This window comes from Nilaparvata lugens, chromosome 9 (assembly GCF_014356525.2).
Source record: "Nilaparvata lugens isolate BPH chromosome 9, ASM1435652v1, whole genome shotgun sequence".
NCBI lineage: Eukaryota > Metazoa > Arthropoda > Insecta > Hemiptera > Delphacidae > Nilaparvata > Nilaparvata lugens.
Genome location: NC_052512.1, coordinates 2,994,178 through 3,018,678, shown reverse-complemented (window position 1 = coordinate 3,018,678; position 24,501 = coordinate 2,994,178). Strand labels below are relative to the sequence as shown.

Below are 24,501 nucleotides of genomic sequence, written 5' to 3'. Positions count from 1 at the left end.
TCAACAACCCATAACTCGCTTATTAGACCACTTAAAAATTACAGTTGCCACTTTTTCTCACTCTTATAATGATATTGAAAAAGATTATCCAATTTAAATAAAAAGGTGTAGGTACCGAACAGCCTTGATGTAACACATGTTATAAAGAGTTGACACCATATTCATATTCAAGAGGGTGAGAATCAGAGTGTTCTAAATGTAGTAAGATTTTCAGGAAAGAGCTTACTGAGGTCTGCAGAAAATCAGTGATAAAAAATTGAATTCAGTCATTGGATGTTGTACTTGAAAGAGTACTCTTAAGGTAGGCGCACCGCACACATACCTATCCGCATCGTATAGGTTTGCGCACTCCAATTGAAAACAATGCATCATATCTAATCGTCCCATGCGTGCTGTCTGCTGTCCGTCCGATGACGATCTGTGTTCAGTCAAGACAGGAAAGGAAGCTCTGTTTGATACGCTTATCGGAGAGCTTCCTGTTCTGTCATGCCGGCTGGAAAAACGCCTCGTGTAGTTTGGCCCAGACTCATAGATTTTCTATAATTTTGAAACTAAATTAGGAAATTGAAAAAGTTTTGGGCAATAGCCTGTTTTTTCTTTTCCGATCATTGTATTGTTTGTGCTAACCTAATAAATAAATAGATAAATATTAAAGAAATACTCCAAATAAATTTAGAGTTGGCACAATTTGGAGAAAAAAAATAGTATTCTAGGCTATACTAAAAAAAATACAGTGGACTGGGCTACACTTTCATTTGGATGTACCGGCAGAAGGAGAATGTTAACCCAATCAGCTTAACAAGGTTCAGTCAGCCACATTAAATAGGTGAGTGTAAGAAAGGGCCGACTGCGCCCTAACTTCGTTCTCTACGAAAAATAAAGGCAGTCATTCTATTCCGTCAGTGACAGAGAACGGGTCCGGTACAGTGAGAATATTAATCCCATAAGTTCTAATGGAACTATCCATATAGGCTGAGTGGGAACAATCTAATCAGAGCTCATAGAAATTATACTGTCACTGATAAGTGGTAATCAACCTTAATATAAGAGTAAGGGCCAAGCCACATGAGGCGTTTTTCAGACGAGTCGACAGGGCAGGAAGCTCTTTGATTGGATGATTATCAGCTGATTCCCGAACGCTAACCCAATCAGAGAGCTTCCTGCCCTGCCGACTCAAGTTCTGTCGTAAATTTGTCAAACTCTTTAGATAAGGATGACTCATCTGAAAAACACCTCATGTGTGTCTTGTTCTTATAACACTAGTATCATAGCCACCTCTACTACAAGGACACGGCCTACGATATTGCAACGTCGCAGTGTAGGCCTAGAATCTAATACATGATTGGTGAAAGATTTTTAAAAATATCAGCTGATCTTTTGCGGAGGTATAAAAGGATCTGCTATCTGCTTGAATGATAGACAAATATAGCAGCCCCAATGTTAATCCATTATAACATGGACCAACATTATAGGATCCCAGATCGCTCTTCTTATTTGACCGGTCCTCACATGAACAATAGTTTTCAAATAATATAATAATAACGCTCATTGTCAAACATCGATTATATTTTCAATAATTTATTTACATAATAAGAACACTATGTACAAAATCATTCATATTCACTTACAAAAATAATAACATCAAAAGTATCATACTGTATCATTATATATGAGAAAAACTATTAGTAAATAGTATCCACTAATAGTAAAGCAGTAATTTACTTATCTATACATTCATCTTTATAATCAGCCACAAGTAATAAAATATATATTTTCTCAGTATTATTGAGAAATATGATTTTATCATGAATAGTAATTCTAATTAATTTCTTATTGTTTAATGAAAAAGTTGGAAAGTTTTTTTTCAAAACTTGGTTATTGGGATTAACATGATACATAAATCTACTTGATAGTATAATTATGGATATACTGGTATATCAATGATTATTATTGTAAATACTCATGTAATACATATCAATAGAGTTGATTTTATTCAATAGGCTACTACAAATTCATTAATTTACAGTAAAAAATAATTAAATCACTAGGAATAACAAAACATTTGAAAACTTATCTCCCAAGGAAACATTATGTAGTCTATGCACAGTCTTCATGAAAAATACTAAAGGAATAGCTCCTTTTTGAAATTAAAAAAAAAACAAACAATCTTTGATTGTACATAAATGTTTTCAAAATAAACAACTTCACATTACATAATATTATGCGATATTTTACAGACTATAAGAAATAATGCACTAGTACTGTATTAACATTATTTATATGTACAACATTAATACAAAATCTAGGAGATTATAACAATCACTTATTGTTTAGAAATAAATTAAACACACGAGTGTGTAAATCAGAAAACAAGTTAACAAAGCATAAAATAAACACATTTCGAAACAACAAACACTATCCATAAAGAATAAAAGTTTCACTCTAAATAATAATTACAAGAAGCATAAATAAGGAAACGCAAAATAATAACATTTGTTGCTACAAATAATAGACTACAAATAAAAGAATCTGAAAAATTATTGTATTTTATTTAACGTGATTGAAATTAAACATTTGATTGCGGAGTTAGAAAAGGATAGCGCTATCTGCTTTGTCGAATGATAGACAAGGATAGCAACACCAGTCAATGTTGAACAAATGCTGCCTTTTTAACGTGGAACTCACTATAGTGGATGCACATTTATAATTTGGACTTTACAAAAAAAGATATTACAAAAAATGTATATTCAATAAAATCAAACTAATTATCAAAGTTGGGAACAATTCTTTTATTTATTAAAAATTGAGCTCAATTATAAAACTGTTATAATCTTATTTTTTACGAATTACAAACAAATAAACAAAACATGAGAAATTATCTCATCCGTTTGAGGCAAATAATGTATTTCAGATAAATGAAATGGCACTCAAGATTCCCTAGGAAGGAGGAGAAAAAAAATACTATAATCATTATGGTATTTTATTTCAGTAACAACTTCCCATTTATAATTACAATAATTGCTGAGGATGCTCCTCACAAAAGCTCTAGGCTTGTGCATGGGTAATGGTAATGTGCATGGGAGGATCTCAGATTGGCTAAATATCAATATTTGACTAATTGAAAAAAATGTAGATGATCACAACAAGAAAGGTTTTATTCAATAATTACGTTTTAAAGGTAAAATTAGGGAAATTAGTGTTTTGCTTTTAAATGGCAATATATTAATGATATTATTAAAAATTATTTGATTATTTTAGATAATAAATACAAGTAACAAAAATCATGTTTTTGGACTCAGGGGACCTTGAAACGTATAGAAATTGAGGTACCTTTTTTTGGAAAGGTTTTGGTGAGTCCCGAACCACCATTGTTTGTTTGAACCATTACATGGTTTTAAACGTGACAAGTACACCACACAGCTTTGAAAGAGATAAAAAGCAAAATCTGTAGCCCAAAAATTAATTTACGAAAATAATTATAAATTCCAAAACATCAACTCTTTTACCCAAAATTGTCTTAAATAACCAAATATAAATCAGTGATGTCGATTATAATAGCCAAATACACGTAAGTTATATCAGGTTGATAAAAATGCTATCATGCATATTAATACAGTAGCCTCCGCTAAATACAAATCAATTAGTATTAATTTGTATACACATATTTATATGTGTATATTTATTTACACATATATATGTATACACATATTTTCATCCTTATGACTTACAATTACCTCATACATACATACATAAATATATAATATATACACGCATGTCAATCAATCAATTATGTCATTAACATGACATAAGCAGACAAATATACAAATAATTTACTTTCTATACAATAACAATGAGATGTAACGTCTGCTATGAGGTCTAATTAAACTAAAAAACAACTTTTTGATATAAATAATAGTACAACTTATAGTATCTCAAAAATTTCAACCTCAGTGTCAATATAGCAAATAAGAAAAAATACATATGAAATGCAACCACTAAAAGAAAGTTGATTCATTCATAAAATTAATGATGGCTCCTCAAAAAGCATAATGAACTACGGACAAAATGAGTGACATTTTTGGAAAACTGAAAGCTCTTTCAACAAGTTTTATTTATTCCTGCGCACAGAATACTGTGGTTACCAAGAGTCACTGAATTTTTTTCAAGCTTCATTTTTCTTTTTAAAAAATCGAAACAGAAAACATCATTTTTAGATGATCAGCATTTGAAAATTATTGTCAAAATAATAACTTTCTATTTTTAATTATATTTTTGTACTATTTTAAACACTCTAGAATGTTAAATATTGAGATAATTCATGAGTCAAATAAAATAATTATCTGAAAATTCAACATATATAACAAAATTATTTTCAACTAATCTCTTAGAACAGAGTGGGTATTTGCATTAGAATGTTCAAAATAATTAACATTATTATGTTTGACATTTGAAACAGCTTTATAGCAGCACTATCGTTTTTAGCAGGGAGGGTCTCAGTTCATCAGGTACGCCTACCTACTTAGTGAGATAATGAAACATTTGGGAAGTAAGCCACTCAGTTCGCCACGTTTCACGGCATCAGGTTCTCGTTGCAGACAGCTACACAAATGCACACTAGTTGGTGATTAGTGAGAATGGGATAGACACAATGCCAGTCCCGGCTGCCTAAAAAGCAGTCGTTAGCTCATGTCAGAGGCCCTGAAGTTTATCAGTTGCGACCTGAAAACTCTGACACCAGAACTGAGCCAGCCAGGTCACTCGATATTATTATGGGGAGAAGTTAGTTGAAGGTCAACGCTTAGGTAAGGGGTTAAGCTTTTGATTCATCTATTTATTTGTGGCTGCAATCACAAATTTTATAAATCTGATTGGGACGGAACAACAGGCTTGGCCCAAAACTATTCCATTCACAAATTACATGGCAATATGCTGGTATTGTTGAAAATTATTCAATAATTTTAGAATCGCATATATGATACAGTTTTCCACTGGACTTTCTGAAAGCAAAATGCACTTGAAGAACTGAAAACTTGACTTACTGAAGTAGCTCATCCGGGTGATCTCAACTGAGATCTTGATATAGTGAATGTTACCCCTCATATAAACAAGGTTTAGCAACCAGCCTTGCTATCAAGTAGTGAGGAAAAAAATCGTTAATAACCTAAACATAGATTTCTATTTTCTCATTATTACACCTCAATTTGATTTGTACTTTCCCATCCATTATCAATAAATATCTCTTGTGAACACTTTATACAGGTAACAGATGGTTTCCCACATATCATTGAGAATACAATTCCCAGTTAATACAAAGAAAATACAATTTTTGTATACATTTTCCTATAAAATACAATACAGTTCTAATGGGACTCGGCCGTACTGAGTGGGAACAGTCCATTCAGAGCTCAAGGAAATTATATTATCATTGTGACGGTCGCTGATATGAGGGAATTTCAAGCTCAAATTTACTGCCGCACTCTTCACAAATGATTATTCTCAATCCATACTTTCTCAAATGCAATTGTAGAACTTCTGTTATGAGATTCAACGTAATAATGTGAGCATTGATGTTAAAATAGAGAAAAGCTAGCATAAGAAGATATCATGCTGTGAAGCGTTTATGTTCCAAATTTCCCTGTTAATTCAAGCCGATAGTCCCCACACACAGATTCGTCTATGTGGGGAAAATATTAACAAGTTTGTTTTTAGAACAAGTTTTGTCTCTGTAAATGTATTTTATATTGTGAATAAAATTGAATTGAATTCATTTTCGTGGAGCTATAGTGACGCTGGTAGTCTCATACTACATGACAATTTTCAACATTCAAACCCTCCATGTAAATTTACCATCTCAAAGGATCAATTGGTAAAAGTATAACTAATATATACATAACATTCTACATCAACTCAGATGTAAATTTTCCAAAGTCCATAGAAAAATTTATAATTTCAATTGTTCAATTTTTAATTTTAATTGTTTATACACACACACACAGATTCGTCTATATGGGGAAAATATTCACAAATTTGTTTTTAGAATATTTTGACTCTGTAAATGTATTGTGAATAAAATAAAATTGAAATTATAAAAAACATTTCAAATTCATAAACACCTCAAAGGATTAAATTGGTGAGAGTATAAAACTAGTATTCATAACATTCTACATCAACTAAGATGTACTTTTTCCAAAGTTTATAATTTTTATCCACTGATATTGTACTATATCTTATAATATTTTTATTCAATTTACTATCAATCAATTAATACTGTGCCGTTCATACACTCTCACCCTGCCAACACAGCAAGTGACTATAGTGATTGACAATAATCAATCGGCTTGTGCAAACAGTGTAATTTGGAAAAACCATATAAACCATGGGCGATATCCTTTTATGCTATTCTCTATCTCTCTCTCTGTATGACTCTAGTGTGAGGAAAAATATAGTATGTTTCAAGGAAAAGACTCAAATACTTTACCTAGCTCCAATTTAAGTTTCTACGATGTTGTTACAGTATTTACAAGGAGAAAAATATAGTGTATATTGAGGGACTCTAGTACTTTATCTCGTTCCCTTTCAAGTCTCTACGATGTTTTTAATTACAAGGAGACTCATAAACAGGGTTGGTGAAAACAATGGAATCAGCTTAATGTTTATTTTCAAGTAGAAATTTGACGATAGATTTCATTGGAGTCCAATTTGAATTGAAAAAACTACTTTTTTGTCGCTTCAAAATTTTGCTCAACCGCCATTTTTAATCCAATTTCATTTTCTTAAATAGGAAGGTGGTCATATTATATATATTATTTCGATACCGAATTTCAGGAGAAAATAAATGGCGAAAACCGCACATCGATATCTCGAACCGTTTCACTTTTCAATACGCCTTATAGTAACATCTATTCACATATTCAACACATTGAACAGAAATATTTGATCTGTTAGTTTTGTAATGTACTCATTTCATTGTTGTATCATTTATTGGTATTTTTAAATGTGAATAACTTTGAAACTGTTTGAGATATCGATGTGTGTTTTCCCCCATTCATTTTCTCCTGAAATTCTGTATCGAAATCGTTTAAGATATGACCACCTTCCCAATTAAGAAAAAGAAGTTTGATTCAAAATTTCTGTTGCAAGAAGCGACAGAAAAATAGTTTTTTTTATCAAAACAGGATCTCCAATCAGCCCTATTGTCAAATTATTTGCCTTTTGAAAGAGATATTAAGCTGTTTCCATAATTTTCTCCAACCTGTGTAGTGAGTATCAGGGAACTCAAGTGATTTACCTCGTTTCCTTTCAAGTCCCTACGATGTTGTTATTTACAAGAAGACTAATATAATATACAGAGAAAGGTGTCGCCCGAAAGGTGTAACAGCCAAACATCATAGACTCTGTCTATTTATTTTTGGATACAAAATAAAAAAATAATATTCCTCTACATGGAATTTGCAAAAAAAAATGTCAAGTTAGATGTTCTTAAAACGAACTTAGTTTTGGAGATATATAATTTTAACTATATTAAACGCCAATAACTAAAAAAACTATCAATGAAAATCCAATTCTAAGGATATGGTTGGTAAGAGGATGACATTTCCAGTAAGTTTTATACAATTTGTTCCTGTTTGACGTTTTTGAACTTTTTATGAGCTTGCAAACTGTTTTATATTTGGTTTTGAACTCGACGAATGTCCAAAAACGTCAAACAAAGGAACATATTATTTGAAATTTCTTCCTCTATCCAACCATATTTTTTTAAAATATTGAAAAATCGATAAATTTCGAAAACTAAGGCCGATATAAGAAACTTTTACTGGTCATTTGTGTTGTGAAGTTCATGTTGAATCTATGGTCTTCGGCTTTTACACTGTTCGTGGGACACCCTGTATAGTTTGTATCAAGGGACTCATACTCTATCTAGTTCCCATTCAACTCTCCACGAGGTTATTTACAAGGAGCTGGCCACTGACGGTGGAACATGCATGCACATACACAGTCGACCTACATTGTTGTGTCATCACAGCGAAACGCTTTCAGCAACATCTTTTTGAGGTTAGGTTTTCGTATATCGTTTATCTTTTCTTCGCTTATAATTTGTAGTTATCCAGTAGTTTATTTATTGTAATAAATTGTGAAACACTTTTACAACAGTACTCAAGATTTTGTTGCTTGTCGGACGCGTTTCATAGCACTGAGTCACATCCTCAGCGTACAAGGAGTAGCTAGATGCTACTCCTAGCTAGATGCTACTCCTAGCTAGATGCTACTCCTAGCTAGATGCTACTCGTAGCTAGATACTACACCAAACTATCTAGTTACTCTTTGTACGCTGAGGAGGTGGCTCAGTGCCATGAAACGCGTCCGACAAGCAACAAAATCGTGAGTACTGTTGTAAAAGTGTAAGATAACATCACAATTAATATCAACAGTTCAAATAGGTTAAAGACAAAAGAATAGGAGCTGATGACAGCTGTGATGACACAACAACATAGGTGGACTGTTAAGTATGCATGCGTTAGTAGCCAGCCTAATATGGCGACTGCTGCTATTAGTATGGCGGATGGCGATCGGACGGACGGCGTCGGCGTCGGCGTCAAGAGGACGCGGTCGCGAAGAAAAGCTGCTGCAATTTGCGCACAGTGGTGCGATCTAGTGCGCACAGGTCAAAGTCGAACGTCTTGCTGGTGATCTCGTAGCGACCAGTTTCGGCAATTACCTGCACCACTCTCTGCAACTCACTGTTGTCCTCCAACGTCATGATACGATTCTGCAAGTCACGTAGTACATTCACATACTCATCAGTCAGCCGCATCCCCTCCTCCTCCTCCTCCTCCTCCTCCTCATCATCATCATCATCATCATTGTCCACCTCCTCCTCCTCTTCTTCTTCCACCACCTTCTCCTCCACCTCTTCCTCTTCCTTAACCTCCTCCTCCTCCTCTTCTTCTACCTCAAAGCGATGACTACCACTCAACACCTCCACCTTACGATCCATCTCCTCCTCCTCTTCCTCCTCCACCTCCCTGCTTTTTCGCTTGTGTTTCTTTGCCGGTTCCTTCTCTTTCTCCCTCTCTCTCTCCCTCTCCTTCTCCTCTCGCCTCCTCTCCTTCTTCCTGTTCTCCTCATGGTGTTGTCTCTTGTCGGCAATGGTGATCTCAACTTTCAGATTGGATGATGACGACTTGGAGGGGTGATGAGGAGGGGGTGGTGGGGGTGAGATGGCAGGTGGTGGGGGTGACGGCGGTCGTGGTGTAGGAGGGGAAACGGGTCCTTTGTCTCCCCCGTCTGATAGTTCCGAATCTGATCTATTGGATATCTCCTCCATTAATTTATGCAAAACCGTTCCTGAGCTGGGTCTATGCTTACTACCACTACTACTACCACTCTTCTCCCCTCCTCCCTCTACCTTCTTCTCCTTCACTTTTTCCTTCTCCCGGAACTCATCCCTCTTACTTTTCTCCTTCTTCTTATGCTTGTGTCTATGTTGCTTTTCCTTTTCGCTGCTGTTTTTCTCACTCCCCGTCTTCTCCCTCTTCTCCTCAACCTTGGGCTGAGTAGGAGGAGGAGGAGGTGGAGGAGGCAACGGAGACCGTTTCACATTCTCCTTCTCCTTCTCTTTACTCACTTTCCTTTCCACACTTCCACTACTGCTCCTACTTCCCTCCTTGTCTACCGGTAAACTCTCCTCTTTTTTGCTCCGTTCGTGATGCTCCTTGTGTCTCTCTTTCTTTCCACTTTCTCCCCCTCTCTCCTCCTTGCTCTTCTTCTCCTTGTGCTTTTTACTACCCGACGACGAGGAAGTCTTACTTACCTTGTCTCTCTCCCGTTCCTTTTCTCTCTCCTTCACTTCGTGATTGGACGATGACTTGAGAGCTGCTTTATCGTCCTTTATCACCTCTTTCCCCGTTGATGATGAAGAAGATGATTTGACAACAGCTCCCGGTGAAGAAGCCCTGTTCTTACTCTGCTTCTCCTTCTCCCTCTTCTCGTGCTTCTCCTTTTCTCTCTTCTCCTGCTTTTCCTTCTCTTTTGAGGTGCCGTTCTCCTTATCCTTGTCGCCGCGTTTGTCTCGATCTCTGTCTTTCTCCTTGTCTCGACTGTGGTTGGCTGCCGGCTTTGAAGAGTTTGTCTGTTCAAACACAATAAATAAAAATAAATTTTATTTCCATTAAAATACAAACAAGCAATCTAATCAATAAAATGTGCATACTATTCAAAAATACAATGTGTATGAAAAATTTACTACAAATATAAATAAATTGATTTATTTTCGGAAATTAACCTACCCAACTATGGGAAACCCAGGTGTAATAGTAATACATTCAGAGTGGGGGTGAAAATACATTGGGTAAGTGAGCTCTCTTCCAGTTGTGATCCAGTTTTTAACGGCGCATTTAAATTTTCTTGAGTTCTCTATTAGCTTGATGTATAAAGGAAGTAAATTGTGGAGTTTTGGTGCTAGGTGGTTGAAGTATCGTTGGTATGTTGCCTTCCTAGCCACGTTCGTGATAAGAAGGCTTCTATTTATTGTGTTGTGACAGTGGTTTCTGTTTTGAAAGCTTTCTGGGGTTTTGTGTAGTAATAAATCCTATACTATTAAACGAGCAATTTCTGTTTAGATGTTTATATGTTTATTGACCGAGCGAAGTGAGGTCTAAGATTCAAGTCGACGGTTTGGCATTTCTCTCAATGTTTAAATGTTGCACATTTACGGCGAAACGCGGTAATAGATTTTCATGAAATTTGACAGGTACGTTCCTTTTTTAATAGCGCGTCGACGTATATACAAGGTTTTTGGACATTTTGCATTTCAAGGATAATATAAAAGGAAAAAGGAGCCTCCTTCATACGCCAATATTAGAGTAAAAGTCAGACTATAGAATTATTCATCATAAATCAGCTGACAAGTGATTACACAGATGTGTGGAGAAGCCAGTCTATTGCTGTATTTCCATAAGGTCTATAGTTTCAATCAGGTACTTGTGGATGAGAATAGTGCGTGAGGTCTACTGTTCACAGAACTACTAGTATATCTGTATGTGACCGGATCTCGAACACGGCTCTAACGATACTCACGAAATTTGGAACATAGTAGGTTTATGATATAAAAATTCGATTGCACTAGGTCTCATCCCTGGGAAAACTCGCTGAACGACATTAAAAGGATAATTCATCCTTGGAAAAACAACAGAGTCTTTCGTCGTTTTTGGATATGAAAATGAGTGAGCGAGTGCGTCTGTGGAAAATTAAAATATCTCATCCCCGAAATTCATAAGCTGACGTATAGCCAAACTGTAAAATATAAACACTACCTTAACGATGAAGAAACCTTGAGGGTTTGAAAGGTGAAATTATTTATAACTAGTAGTTCTGCGAACAGTAGACCTCGCTCATGAATAGCCTACAACTTTCAAACTAATGAGAAGGGCCATTAAGAAAGTACAGTATATTGTGAAGATTTATCCATGTCATCTATTATTTTCTCCATTGAAAGTGCTAGAGTCATTGTTTCCTGGGACACCGGACTATTAAATGTCTCTCAAGGAGGTACCTTCATATCGTCCCCATATTTACAATATTACAAATTTTCTAACAATTAATTATAAGAAATCGGTCAACTGACAGAAAAATGGAATATGCAGTAGGCAATTTAGACGGTGAATCGTCTCACAGACGATAGTGATTAGTGAGACGGAAAATGATTCTAAATAGTATGGGTTTGTTGGTGACAATGACAGGAGGTTGCTAATAATGTTTTTCATGAAAAGTGGATTCAATGTTATGGCGGCTTGTTATACCTATGCAGAATGTTTATGCTCACAAGTCGGTTTCCGATCTCATACTAAAACGAGAACGAGAGCTAACTAAAGCTGTGATGCCTCCGTAGGTTTAGAAACTATTCATCTATGAAACAGGGAAATATCGTGTTGAAAAGGAAAGAAATGATGCAATCAAGTGAGAAGTTTTCTTCAATCAATACAGTATGATTTGGAGCGGCTCAGACGTTTCAAGGTTTACCGCTGACAACTCTTGTCCTCTATCGATAGCATTCCAACGATACCATTCATTCAATACAGCACATTTTAGAGCGGCACAATTTATATTCAATTTATATTAAAACCGGAGGTCTTATCGAAAATCGTTGCACATACGTTTCTGCGCCTTGTTTCAAAGAACTTGTATACCAAAATTCGTCCAAATCGGATAATATCTGCGACTGTAAATGCGGTACAAACAAGCTAACAAACTAGATGCTATTAGTGTAGAATAGTAAATAGTTAATCAACAAATATTGTAGCAAACATAGTATATTATTCTATAAACTATAAATATATTATAATTTCCTCTTTCGTTATAAAATTTGTATGCTTTTGTATTCAGAGCGAAGCTTGGTCCCCCGATATTGGATATAATTATAAATACTTAGTGTAAAACTACACCATGTTATGCACAAAATAATAACCGTACACAACAAAGCTGAATTCAAACACACAACAGTGACAGTGAAAATATAATTCCCACGCGTTCTAATTGGACTATTCGCATTCAGCCCGGCTAATCCTATTGCAACTTATGGAAATTACATTTTCACTGATCACTGTCACTGATGTATGCGAATCCAGCACAAGTATTCAATGACTTCAAAGTTGAAATATGTGGTAAATGAAAAATAGAATGATGATAAAAACGGTAGGTACTTTAATTTTTATGAAAAATCATGAAAGTTAAATACAGGCAGCCATGATCAAGAAAGTGAATAATTACAAGAAAACGATCCAAATTTGATAGATTCAACATTTTCCTGTTGCACAAAAATAGTAAGTGCCGGTTGCACAAAATCCGGAATTTTAATCGTGATTAATTCCACGAGAACCAATCAGAGAAGCCGTCGTATCAAAAAAGCCTTCTCTGATTGGTTCTCGTGGAATTAATCACAGTTGAAATTGGAGCGGTTTTTGTGCAACCGGGCCATAAACTCACATTAGAAATAAATTTTAGAAAATCGAGGGATGTTTTTGTATGTTTTCGGTAGGTTATAACTAATTGAGTATGCGTTCTAAAGGCCAACTTCATTCATTTATAACAAAAATTGAGGAGGAAGGTTTTCCGAATTTTGACGAGCAAAACATATTTTGAACGGTTAGCACAATACCAGGAAAAGATAACGAAAGTACATTTGCTCCCGGGCTATTATTCAATATTGAAAGTTCATCCGTCTATAATCAGTACAAAATTACTTTTGATTTGGAGGAATATGCGGCGCAGAGAAACGAAGGGAGATCAGCCAATTACAGTGATGGATAGAGTCACAGGTGGAAGCGCAGTTGCCAATTTGTCGATTATACTCAGTCGACTCAATGCTCAATGCTTTCAGAGAGGAAATTCGTAAGTTTAGCATGAGCACTTGAATACTCACAAGAAATTAGAGAACGGTGGCCGGTTCAGAACGCCAACATCGCCGCCGTTGTAGCCCTACTGTTCTATGCTTTCTCTGCTGCGAATGTCCATTCCAAGTCAAAAGTAATTTTGTACAGAGTATAAACCACGCACAAGCCTATAACTCATGTGGGCATCTTCTCAGCCAAAAACAGTGTAATGAAAAATGAATTACCGGCTTGTCTGATGAGGAGGACTGGTGTTTAGAGTTGTCGGATGAAGAAGATTTTGAAGATGATTTGGAGGTGGCAGGTGGAGACATTTTGGCCTTTTTGATGGGTGGACCAAACAAGTCGGCAAATGAGTTGCTGGTCTTCATGTCATCTGGTTTCATTGATTCCTGTAAAACAAAAACGGTCAACTATTAATTAATATACGAGGTAACGCCACTGATGTTTACACAAAATGTAGTCTTCCTTGTTTTGTAATAAATAAACAAATAGATAAAATTAGTAAACATGACTCAAATAAGAGCAACCAACAGTTGTTTGGAGTGAAGCCTTCTCTTTCGAAGAGATGTTTGGTTGTGACCTCTATGGTGAGGTCCACATTATAATGGCAGTGGAGAAAGATAAGAGAACAGCGTTGCCGATTCTCCACCTAGCCACTGCTATAAAAGATAACTGATTCCGGTATATCTGATTTTCCTAAACTTAACTGCTCATTCTTGTTTGAAATAATAATTTTTTATTCGACCAAATCATCTGCATATTTGATTTTGATGTTTTTTTTCGCTGCTCTATTTGAACAGGATGGCAACCCATTAGTAATTCCCGGTTTTCCAGGTACATTATCCGCGGTATTTGAGGAACAAGATCATTCTTAAAGAATTTATTATGGAAATCTTCAGTTCGATCTTCCATGACGAGTTGCGAATAGCCTATTCAAATTTCCAAATATATTGATAATTTTTGACATTACAGTCTATTTTTATGAGGAATTAGAACGTTCTTTCAACTACTCATGTGTGTGGAGTGCTTTCGTAAAGGGTCCATTTTCAACACTCAGTGAGTAGTTAAAAACGAAAAATTCCTCACAATAATAAATGACAGTGTCAAAGTTATCAATACATTTGAAAATTTATCATGTTATTCTGAGTCATAATTTTACTAATGAAGCCATATATATGTATGTACAGTACCATAGCCGATTCCGGCTGTTGGTAACTCTTCAAACCTTGACGAAAGTCTCATTACGAAGAGAATGAAGCCAACAAAATACTTAATTTCAAAATGTAATTGATTTATATCATGACTAAAAACATTGCCAATTATTATTGCTAGCCATCAAGTGTTTTTTTTTAGTTTATTGTTACTGTACACATCTTTACTAAATTAATTGAAATTTATGAAAAATTCGTAATTGGAAAAATTCATGAGGAATTCAAGGTATTTTTCCCGGCTAGCAAAATCATGAGCAATTTAAGGTTCTCCCGGTTTTCCTGGTAGGTAGGTGGCCACCCTGTTGAAGTAAAATTATTTTTGTATCATTATAATTTGTAATATTCTCCAGTGGTTTATGTTATTAGTTGTTTATTTTATGTTAGAAACTGCTGTCAAATAGCTATTTTTTCGAAGTGTTTCGTTCATGACAAAACATGCATGATGAGCATAGCATGTGTGTACACACACTTGTCCTGTCGTTAGAGGCCACCCTATAAGGATTATTCATACTCGATCGGCCGAGAGAATTGCTGTCTTTAAATTTAATCCTAGAAGGTCGAAATTAGGGTAAACAATTTGAACCCTTAGGCCGGGTTGCACGAAAGCCGGTTAAATTTTAATCGTGATTAATTATCCCGCGTGTTTGAAAAGACGGCTTCTCTCGAGGAATTAATCAGGATTAAATTTTAACCTGCTTTTGTGCAACCGGCACTTAATCATTCATATGATTTGTAGTGTATATTTTCAATGAATGATGAATGAACAAGTCAGCTTAGATTGAGGAATGAAAAATGAAAATGGCATCTTACTTTTTTATGTTTTTTGGCGGTGTCACCCGAGCTCCCCGAGCTCTTCACCTTGCCACCTCCACCTCCTCCTCCTTTACTTGGCCCCCCTCCACTGTCGTCCATTCTGGCCGCCGACGCTGTGCTGCTATTGGCTGATGACGCGGAATTAGCTGCTCCGCTATTGACTCCCGCACTCATTTCGCCATTCACTCCAACCTAGCACCATCCAACAACGCACTATTACTCAAAATAACCATAAAATTATAACTATTCATTTATTTACAATAATTATTAGGAATAATTAAAAAAAAATCCAAATATCATTTACAATAATTTATTTCCCATAACCATATGGGAGCATTCAGGAAAATCCCAAAAATTGCTCTCAATCACAAAAATTACAAAATGTACCAACAATACAAAAGAAATTAAATTGAGAGAATTTTTTTTAGAACTACAGCCCTATATATGAGCTTTGGCCGCCTCCACTCCACCTCTCCACTGTCTCCACCTCTCTGTCTTAAGGTTCTTGGTAGTTCTCTGAGCTGGCATGAACAAACCACGCATGTGTGCAGTAGAGTCTTTAGTGGAATGCATCAGATTAAAAGGATAAGAATCTATTTACCGAAATCTGTTGGAGTCACATTGGTGATCCTTCCATTTCTCTTCTACTGTTCAATTGTCTACGGTGATCTATGCGATGAACTGAATGATCGATTGCAGAGATCCATGAATTTTGCTGTGAGGTTAATATATGATGCCAGAAGGGATTCACATATTACTACTTTCTTCATCGATATTAACTGGCTTGAATTGAAGGAACGCAGAAAATTCTTCATTCTATGTCTGACATATAAATTATTGGTTCTAAATGACGGTCCAGAGTATCTTCGTCAGGCTTTCAATTTCATGACTGATGTAAATCCACAACGTCGAACGAGAGCTCATCGCTATAAGTTACAAATACCTCTGCATTATACAGTATTTTTTAATAAATCTTTTGTTGTTAAAGCCTCAAGAGAGTGGAATAATTTGCCTGATCATATAGTTCTTTGTGGTTCGTTCAATCTTTTCAAAAAGAAGTTGTACCAGCATCTTGGTAATTGTACAGTTTGAGAGGGGATGACTTGAATCGTTGTAGGTGTGAGCTTGTCAATAAATTAATTATAAATTGGAAAGTACATAGACCGGTAACATAAATTGATCAGTTTGAGAATATATTTTTGTTACTCTCAGTTATTTTTATTAATATTATTTTTCAATCTTTTTTATTCCATCTATATCTGTCAGCTAGGGAAATCAAATAATTTTTATGTAATGTATTCATGAATTTTCATTCATTCAACAACATTTAAAAATCATATTTATTGATTTGGCTCAGAAGCAGGTGTAAACAAGAATTGAATTGATTCATATTCATAAAATTTCTTCAATTTCTCTTCTTCTTTCTCTTTTTTAGAATAATTCAATAAGCTTTTATTTCATTTTTTTTCTTCTTTCTCATCTCTCTTACTCTTCTCCTTATTTCATTCTCTTATCTCTCTTTTTCATAACATTATCTTTATTATCTACTTATAATTATCTAATTTAATTATATTTTAACTTCTAACAGTTAACTGTTTTTATTTGTAATACTTATATTTTGTTTATTTAGATACTGTTGTATGTTGTTTATTTGTTTTGTATTGTAGTGTTGTTTAGTGCAACTGGTCGGTCTATCGAGACCCAGCACGTAGCACGTCATGATATCAATTGATCAATCAATCCAATCTTCTCGGTTCTCTGTCATTATTTTCCATCCTCTACCCTCTACATCCCATTTTTTGGAGATCATCTCTTTCTTCATCCTCCCACCTCATTCTTGGTCTTCCTCTCTTCCTTCTGGAATGTAGCCTCTCCTTAAATATTATTTTAGGCATTCTGTCCTCATTCATTCTACAGATATGTCCAAACCACCTATGCGCCTTTATAAATTTTACAATATTTCGGCCTTTTATCAATGCCTTGAGCTCGGAATTGGTTCTTCTCCTCCGTTCCTCTCCTTCTTCAACTGGACCATAAATCTTTCTCAAAAACGCCGATATGGTTCTTGTCTTCTTGGGAAAAAATGCTTCCCTTTCACAACAATATGGAAGCATACGGGAAAATCCCAAAAATTGCTCACCAATCATGAGTGAGAATTACAATAAATACAATTCAAAGAAAATTGAGAGAGAAATAAGAATATGAAGGGAGAATACTATTTCAATAAACAAGATTATGACAAACCAGGATTATAAAAATATCAGATGAGAGGCTGAGATACGAGAAACTAATAAGACAAAATCAAGAAGCTGTAAGTAAAATCTAAGACTAAAGCAATGTTCACGTTATAAAGTCAGTGGAAATGATGGGACAACGGCGTTGCCGATTCTCTGCGTTACAACTGGCTTCTACAGTAGATAGCATTCCCAGTATATCCGACATAACATTAATTTGTTCATTCTTGTTATTAAGAAAAAATCAATCATATTTTATTTGTCAAAAGAATACATTTTTCAATTCTTTAATGATAAATTTTAACCATTGAGATCAATATTCTGTTAACTAATAATTAATTATATTCATCGACTAGAACCTCAACAGCCTGTTACATTTAAAACTGAACAAATCAGAGAAGGGCTTTTCGAGAAGAAGGCTTAAATACAGATGGAAATTACTGAGATATTGCAATTATTCAAATGCTAATGAATTAATTGTGGCATGATAATCGCACCACAAAAATCCAAGGTCATGGCGTTTAAAGGAAAGTGGCCGGTTAGATCCAAGATAGTGCTTGAGAACCAAATTTTGGAACAAGTTATATGCTTCAATTACTTGGGATGCCTTATCTCATTTGACAGAGAAGATGATGTAAGTGAGAAATTGGCAATATTCAGTGCTGTGTGTGGTGCAATAAGTAGAACAATAGGGGAGAAAACAAGACAAGCCACTCAGATGAAGTTCTACAGACTAATGGCTGTACCAATAATAGCTTATGGAAGCGAAGCCTGGGTTTCAATGAAAAAAAACTGAGTCCCGTATTCAAGCAGCCGAAATGAGGTTCCTTCGAGCAGACAAAGGTTACACTAGGTTGTATCACATAAGAAACGATGAAATAAGAACCGAATTGAATGTAGAGACTTTATTGCAAATATTGAAGAAAAGTAGAGAAGACTGGTCTAGCCATCTACTTCGTATGCCAGCAAATAGACTTCCAATTAAAGCTTGGCACTACAAACCCGATGGGAGAAGAGGCGTCGGACGACCGATGCAGAAATGGATACCGGAACAGGCCAACAGAGCATAATCCTTGAATGACGATGAATTAATAATTAATTATTGTTAAACGAAAATCCAAATTAAATGCTGTAATTTACCCCGAAGACTTCTGCTACTGCAAATATTGACAACAGGGTAAACAGCTAGATGGAAATTCGATGAGTATTTCGATGAGAGAATTCATCTCTCATCGAAATACAGCATTTAATTTGGATTTTCGTTTAATAGTAATTATTAAGGCTTATCTGATTGGTTCTCGTGGCATTTAATTGGGATTAAAAGTAAACAGACTTTTGTACAACTGTAATGTAATGAGTAACAAATAACCAAAATACCCAAATAATCTAATAACGAAATTGAAAAAACACAGTTTTATTTTTTCGCATCCACATTTATTGAACATTTATACAGAGCTGCAGTTTCGTGTTGAAACTAACACATCTTCAGCTGTAGTGAGTTGGTTTCAACACGAAACTTCAGTTCTGTATTAATCTCTAACTAGAAGTTATTTCCAAGCCATGTTCTTCACGGTTTTCTCAAAAATGGCTCTAACGATTTTCTTCAAATTTATACCTTGGATAGCTATTCATAAGCCCTATCAACTGACATGAGTCTCATTTCTGGGAATGTTGCAGGAGTTCCATAATATTCTTAAGAAAAATGGCGGATGATTACTAAAAAAACCATGTTTTTCACGATTTTCTCAAAAATGACTATACCGATTTTTTTTTCAAATTCATACCCTGTATAGTTATTTATTAGCTCTATCAACTGAGTCTCCTTCCTCAGAAACTAATGGGGGGTCCACCCCCTCCTAGAGAAATGGACTTTGTAACCTCTTTCTCGTGCATGAGGTAGGTAAGTAGAGCAGTTTATAAAAATCTGGTGTGGTACACTCACACAACTTTTCTTGCTCATTGAACTGTAAGCCTCATTCTTGAACGCGAATAATTTAGGGGAATAACATAATGACGATTGGCGGCTACTTATTCGAAACTACGATCAGACTACTGTATATGTGTATATATAATTGTTTTCAGAGTACTTTTTCCTTTATGTAAATTGTGAAATTCGATTTTTTTTGAAGTCGTCAAAACAACTGTTCTACAGATGAAATCTCGACTATGTGTTCTTTTTATAAACATGCACGAGTAGGAGGTTACAAAGTCAATTTCTGAAGGATTGGGTGGACTCCCCATTAGTTTCCCAGGAACGAGATTCATGCCAGTTGATAAATAACTATACAGAGTATGACTTTGAAAAAAATCGTTCGGTTCATTTTTTAGAAAATCGTGAAAAACATGGTTTTTTAGTAATCATCCGCCATTTTTCTCAAGAATATTACGAAGCTCCTGCGATTCTCTCAAAAATGAGACTCATGTCAGTTGATAGGGCTTATAAATAGCTATCCATGGTATAAATTTGAAGAAAATCGTTAGAGCTGTTTCCGAGAAAACCGTGAAAACATGGTTTTTCTAGTCATTATCCGCCATTTTTCTCAAGAATATCACGGAGCTCCTGTAATTTTCCCATAAATGAGACTCATGTCAGGTGATAGGGCTTATAAATAGCATGGTATAAATTTGAAGAAAATCGTTAGAGCAGTTTTCGAGAAAACCGTGAAAAACATGGTTTTTTAGTAAGTATCCGCCATCTTGAATTGAATTTTATTGAATTTCTTAATGTCAGATCCTCATCATATAAGGACCTTAAGATTAAAATTTCAAGTCAATCGGTTAATTAGGAATTCAGTTATCGCATTCACACACACACAGACACACACACACACACACACACACCACACACACACACACACACACACACACCACACACACACACACACACACACACACCAACACCCAAAAATCATGTTTTTTGACGCAGGGGACCTTGAAACGTATAGAAAACTTGAAATTGGGGTACCTTAATTTTTTTGGAAAGCAATACTTTCCTTACCTTTGGTAATAGGGCAAGGAAAGTAAAAAGAACACATAGTCGAGATATTTCATCTGTAGAACAGCTGTTTTGAAGACTTTAGAAAAAAAATCATCGAATTTCACAATTTACAAAAAAAAACTCTGAAAACAATTACAGTATATTATATACACATATACAGTAGTCTGATCGTAGTTTCAAATATGTTACCGGCAATCGCCATTATGTTATTCCCCTAAATTATTCTCGTTTGAGAATGAGGCTTACAGTTTAATGAGCAAGAAAAGTTGTGTGAGTGTACCACACCAGATTTTTTTGAACGGGTAGTATTATAGTCAACTAGACAGCTGATTTATGATGAATAATTCTATAGTCTGATTTCCGCGGTAATATTGGAGTTCGAAGGAAACTTCTTTTCCTTTTGTATTATCCTTAAAATGCAAAAAAACCTTATGTATACGTCGACGCGAAATTCGAAAAGGATCAAACCTGTCAAAATGAAAATCTATTGCTGTGTTACACTGTAAATGCGCAACATTTAAACATAAAGAGAAATGAAAAACCGTCGACTTGAATCTTAGACCTCACTTCGCGCGGTCAATTAGACATTAATACAGAACTGCAGTTTCGTGTTGAAACAAACACATCTTCAGCTGTATTTTGTTGAGACTGAAGTCCTGTATTAATGTATAATAATAATGTGGATGTGACAAAATGAAACTGTGTTTTTTCAATTATGGAAAAATTGCACAATATAAATTATCATTCAACAAATTTTAATCGAATAACGTTTTAGTTTGTGTGGAAGGGGTACTCACGCCGCCACCCTTGATCAGTTTGCGACGGAACTCTTCAGATGGCTCGTTGAAGATAAACTTCTCGCGCTTAAATCTCGCTATGGGTGGTCCCTCCGGCTGCAGGCTAAGGTCGTAAAAGAAGCGAATCTTCCTCGGCTCATCCTTGTTGCGCAGGTACAAATCAATCGGCAGATTGAAGCCGGCGTAGCCCGACTCCTTCACACTGTAGGGCGCTTCCTTGCACACTGTCACAAATTCACAACAAAATACAAAAATATTACTAATTTACAACATAATTTGATTTTATGGTAAGAAATGTTGTCTTACATTGGAGACTGGAAATAAATTTAAAACTAAATTATCGAATTGGCTCATGTTAAATCCTTTTCATAGTATTATTATTGTTTATTGTTTTTGTAGGGACGGATTCAAGGATCCAAAGGTTCAAAGAACCCCACACGTCAACCGAAGCTTATTGTGTTCCCAAGTAGTATGTTACTTGGGCAATACCTATGTCCTTTACAAGAACCAGGAAATTTTCCCTACACTAACATTCCATTCATCACCTTGTTGCGATCCTTGTCGTAATCCAGTGTGATATGCTTGACAGTCTCTTAAGACTGATTAGTCCTCGTGACCTACGTGAGTTCCACTCCAGGCCTTTTTGTAGGTCCTTCCGCTGAGAGAGAGGACGCCAAACTGCCTCTAGGGCGCCCGGCGCCCAGCCACCCTCGACTCAGCCTCTTGACCTACATTTGTGCCTGGAGTTTCACCCATCTCTGGTCTCTTGGGTTTTTCTTTTTGCCCCTCCGAAACTGCCCTGATGGGGCAGATCCCGTGGGTTTGAAGGCAAGGCAACTTCTGGAGTTGCCATGAGGTCCATTTTAGTCGCCTCCTACGACAAGACAAGCATGGATACTGTGGGTGAATTCTGGTTTTCAACACATTCTTGAGTACGATGATCGACTCAAAGCTCCCCCAACCAACAGGGGGCTCTTTTTATAGTAACTTATAGATGAATTCCTTGAGAATGCAAATTTCGTTTAGTCATTCAATTTATGTAGAGGCTGTAAATTATGATCTCGTCTGTATTCATACACTTAGGGTGTTATATATGATATATGAATGTCTGATTTATTTATTTTACTCTACATGTTATTGTCATAACATTTTTAATGTTAATTGACGTGGAATGTCACTTTCGAATCTGTATGATATGTGTGACATAATTCAATGCTCACTGGACTTACGCTCTCTCAGCTCTGGCTATCTTCAAATCAATCAACTGCAGAGGACTCACGTTATCTTGAAATATAGAGTTACTCTAAAAACTGAACAAGACTCACTAAAATAGTTATTTATGTATTAAGAGCGTAAAACGTGACTTTATCGCCCCATCGACTAAACAGATACCACACGACGCATAGCGGAGCGTGGTAATTTTGACGAGAGCGATAAAGAAGATTTCCGCTCGAATTACATACAAATATTTTTCTACAACTGCAGTATTGAATTCCAATACAATAAAGAGTTTTTTTAAAATAATATTTATCCAATTATTTTGATAAATCAATGTAGCCAAATAATCATTGATTATTATCTAATAATAATTATTATTATCAATCTAGTAATAATAATCTATTTTATAATGATTTATTATTAGAATAATATAAAACAATATTAGTATCATCTGCAGAAAAAAGTTGGCAGGACCGTGATTTGAACCTGAATAAATACTAGAAGTAATACTAGAATAAATACTAGGACCTCCTGGGTCCTTCAGCGTGAGAACCAACGCTCTAGGTATATTTGTCACTATGACTGTTGGAAATGGGGAGTAAAGTACATGAACTTATTGGAATTATTGCAGTTGTCTAAAATGTAGCCTACTGCACATGCGCTGCGGTTAGCGAGCGGTAAAGTAAACAGCTGGCGAGTGTGATAGTATATTTCGCACCTAGGGCCGAAAATGAGACTTTTCCGGCTCGAAATCGGTTTTCAAGACCGAGGCCGTAGGCCGAGAACTCGAAAAGATTGAGAGCCTGAAAAGCATTTTTGCCCGTGGTTCGAACGCTATTTTTCGCCACACAGATAAATAAACAATATATATATACAGGTAGTCCCACCAAGGTTGTAACAGCCGTTGAACATATGTTCTACTCGACATTTCTGACAAAAAATGTTCAGTAAACTTTTTTCCTAACGACCTTAGTTTTCGAGATATATCAATTTTTCAATATTTTCAGAATATGCCTACTTCCGGTCATTAAATACTCAATATCTCGAAAACTACTGGTCAAATTTCAATTTCAAGGGTATTTTTGAAAAGAGAAAAACATTTCTAACAAGATTAATGTAATATTATTTGTTGTGAGATATTTTGTAGTTTTTTATTAGGGCTTAAATTTGAAAAATGCTATTCTTCAAATTCAAAGTCAAATTTCAAACCGTTTTTGACGATTTTTCTCCGGGTAGTTATTAGTGGTTTCAATATTTCAAAAACTTGTCCATTTCATAAGCTTTCGAATGAGTATGAATTAGAAAGGGTAAGTTCCATGATAAAGTGTTCAAAACGGCCAATATCTGGAATGAACACCTTCAAAATGAGGAAATTCACAAACAGCATGCATCAAGTGGTGATCCTAAGGGTGAAATCACCTGATTTCTCTCTGACAATATTCACAAGTTTTAATCAACATTTCAACATTCTACAATGATATGACTTTTTCAATAACTTGCATTATTTCCTGTACCATGAATCCTGAATAAGATAACAAGAAGTGTATGTTTCAGCCTATTTTCAGTATAGTTTTCAGTGTGCTTTCCAGTTAATTGGCATGATTTGTATCAACTTTGGCTAGTAGAGAAGTGTTCGCGTTCATTATCATGAAATTGACCTTGATTGAGTACTTTAACATGTTATTGGTGTATGGAGAGTGTGGATGCAATTCAAGAGAGGCAGAAAGAGTAGGCCTATACAGGAGACGTTTTCCTGACCGAAAACACCCATCTCATAACATGTCTTTAAGATTGACAGATGTCAAGAAGGTGAGGGTTTAGGATCAGTATCGAGGTACGAGA

The 24,501-nt window shown here is 35.4% G+C and overlaps 1 protein-coding gene across 3 annotated transcripts in view; it reads right to left on the bottom strand.

The window, feature by feature from the left end:
* Window positions 1-1,548: 1,548 nt before the first annotated feature.
* Window positions 1,549-24,501, bottom strand: part of LOC111050535 (protein AF-9) — a 41,208-nt gene continuing 18,255 nt past the window's right edge. For all 3 annotated transcript variants that reach the window (XM_039435402.1, XM_039435400.1, XM_039435401.1), the window contains exons 3-6: window positions 21,442-21,665; window positions 15,410-15,604; window positions 13,613-13,777; window positions 1,549-10,129 (exon numbers count right to left, since the gene is read on the bottom strand). In XM_039435402.1, coding sequence (XP_039291336.1) covers window positions 8,594-10,129; window positions 13,613-13,777; window positions 15,410-15,586 — 1,878 coding nt within the window. In that variant the 5' untranslated portion in view covers window positions 15,587-15,604; window positions 21,442-21,665 and the 3' untranslated portion in view covers window positions 1,549-8,593. The remainder of the gene's footprint in view (window positions 10,130-13,612; window positions 13,778-15,409; window positions 15,605-21,441; window positions 21,666-24,501) is intronic.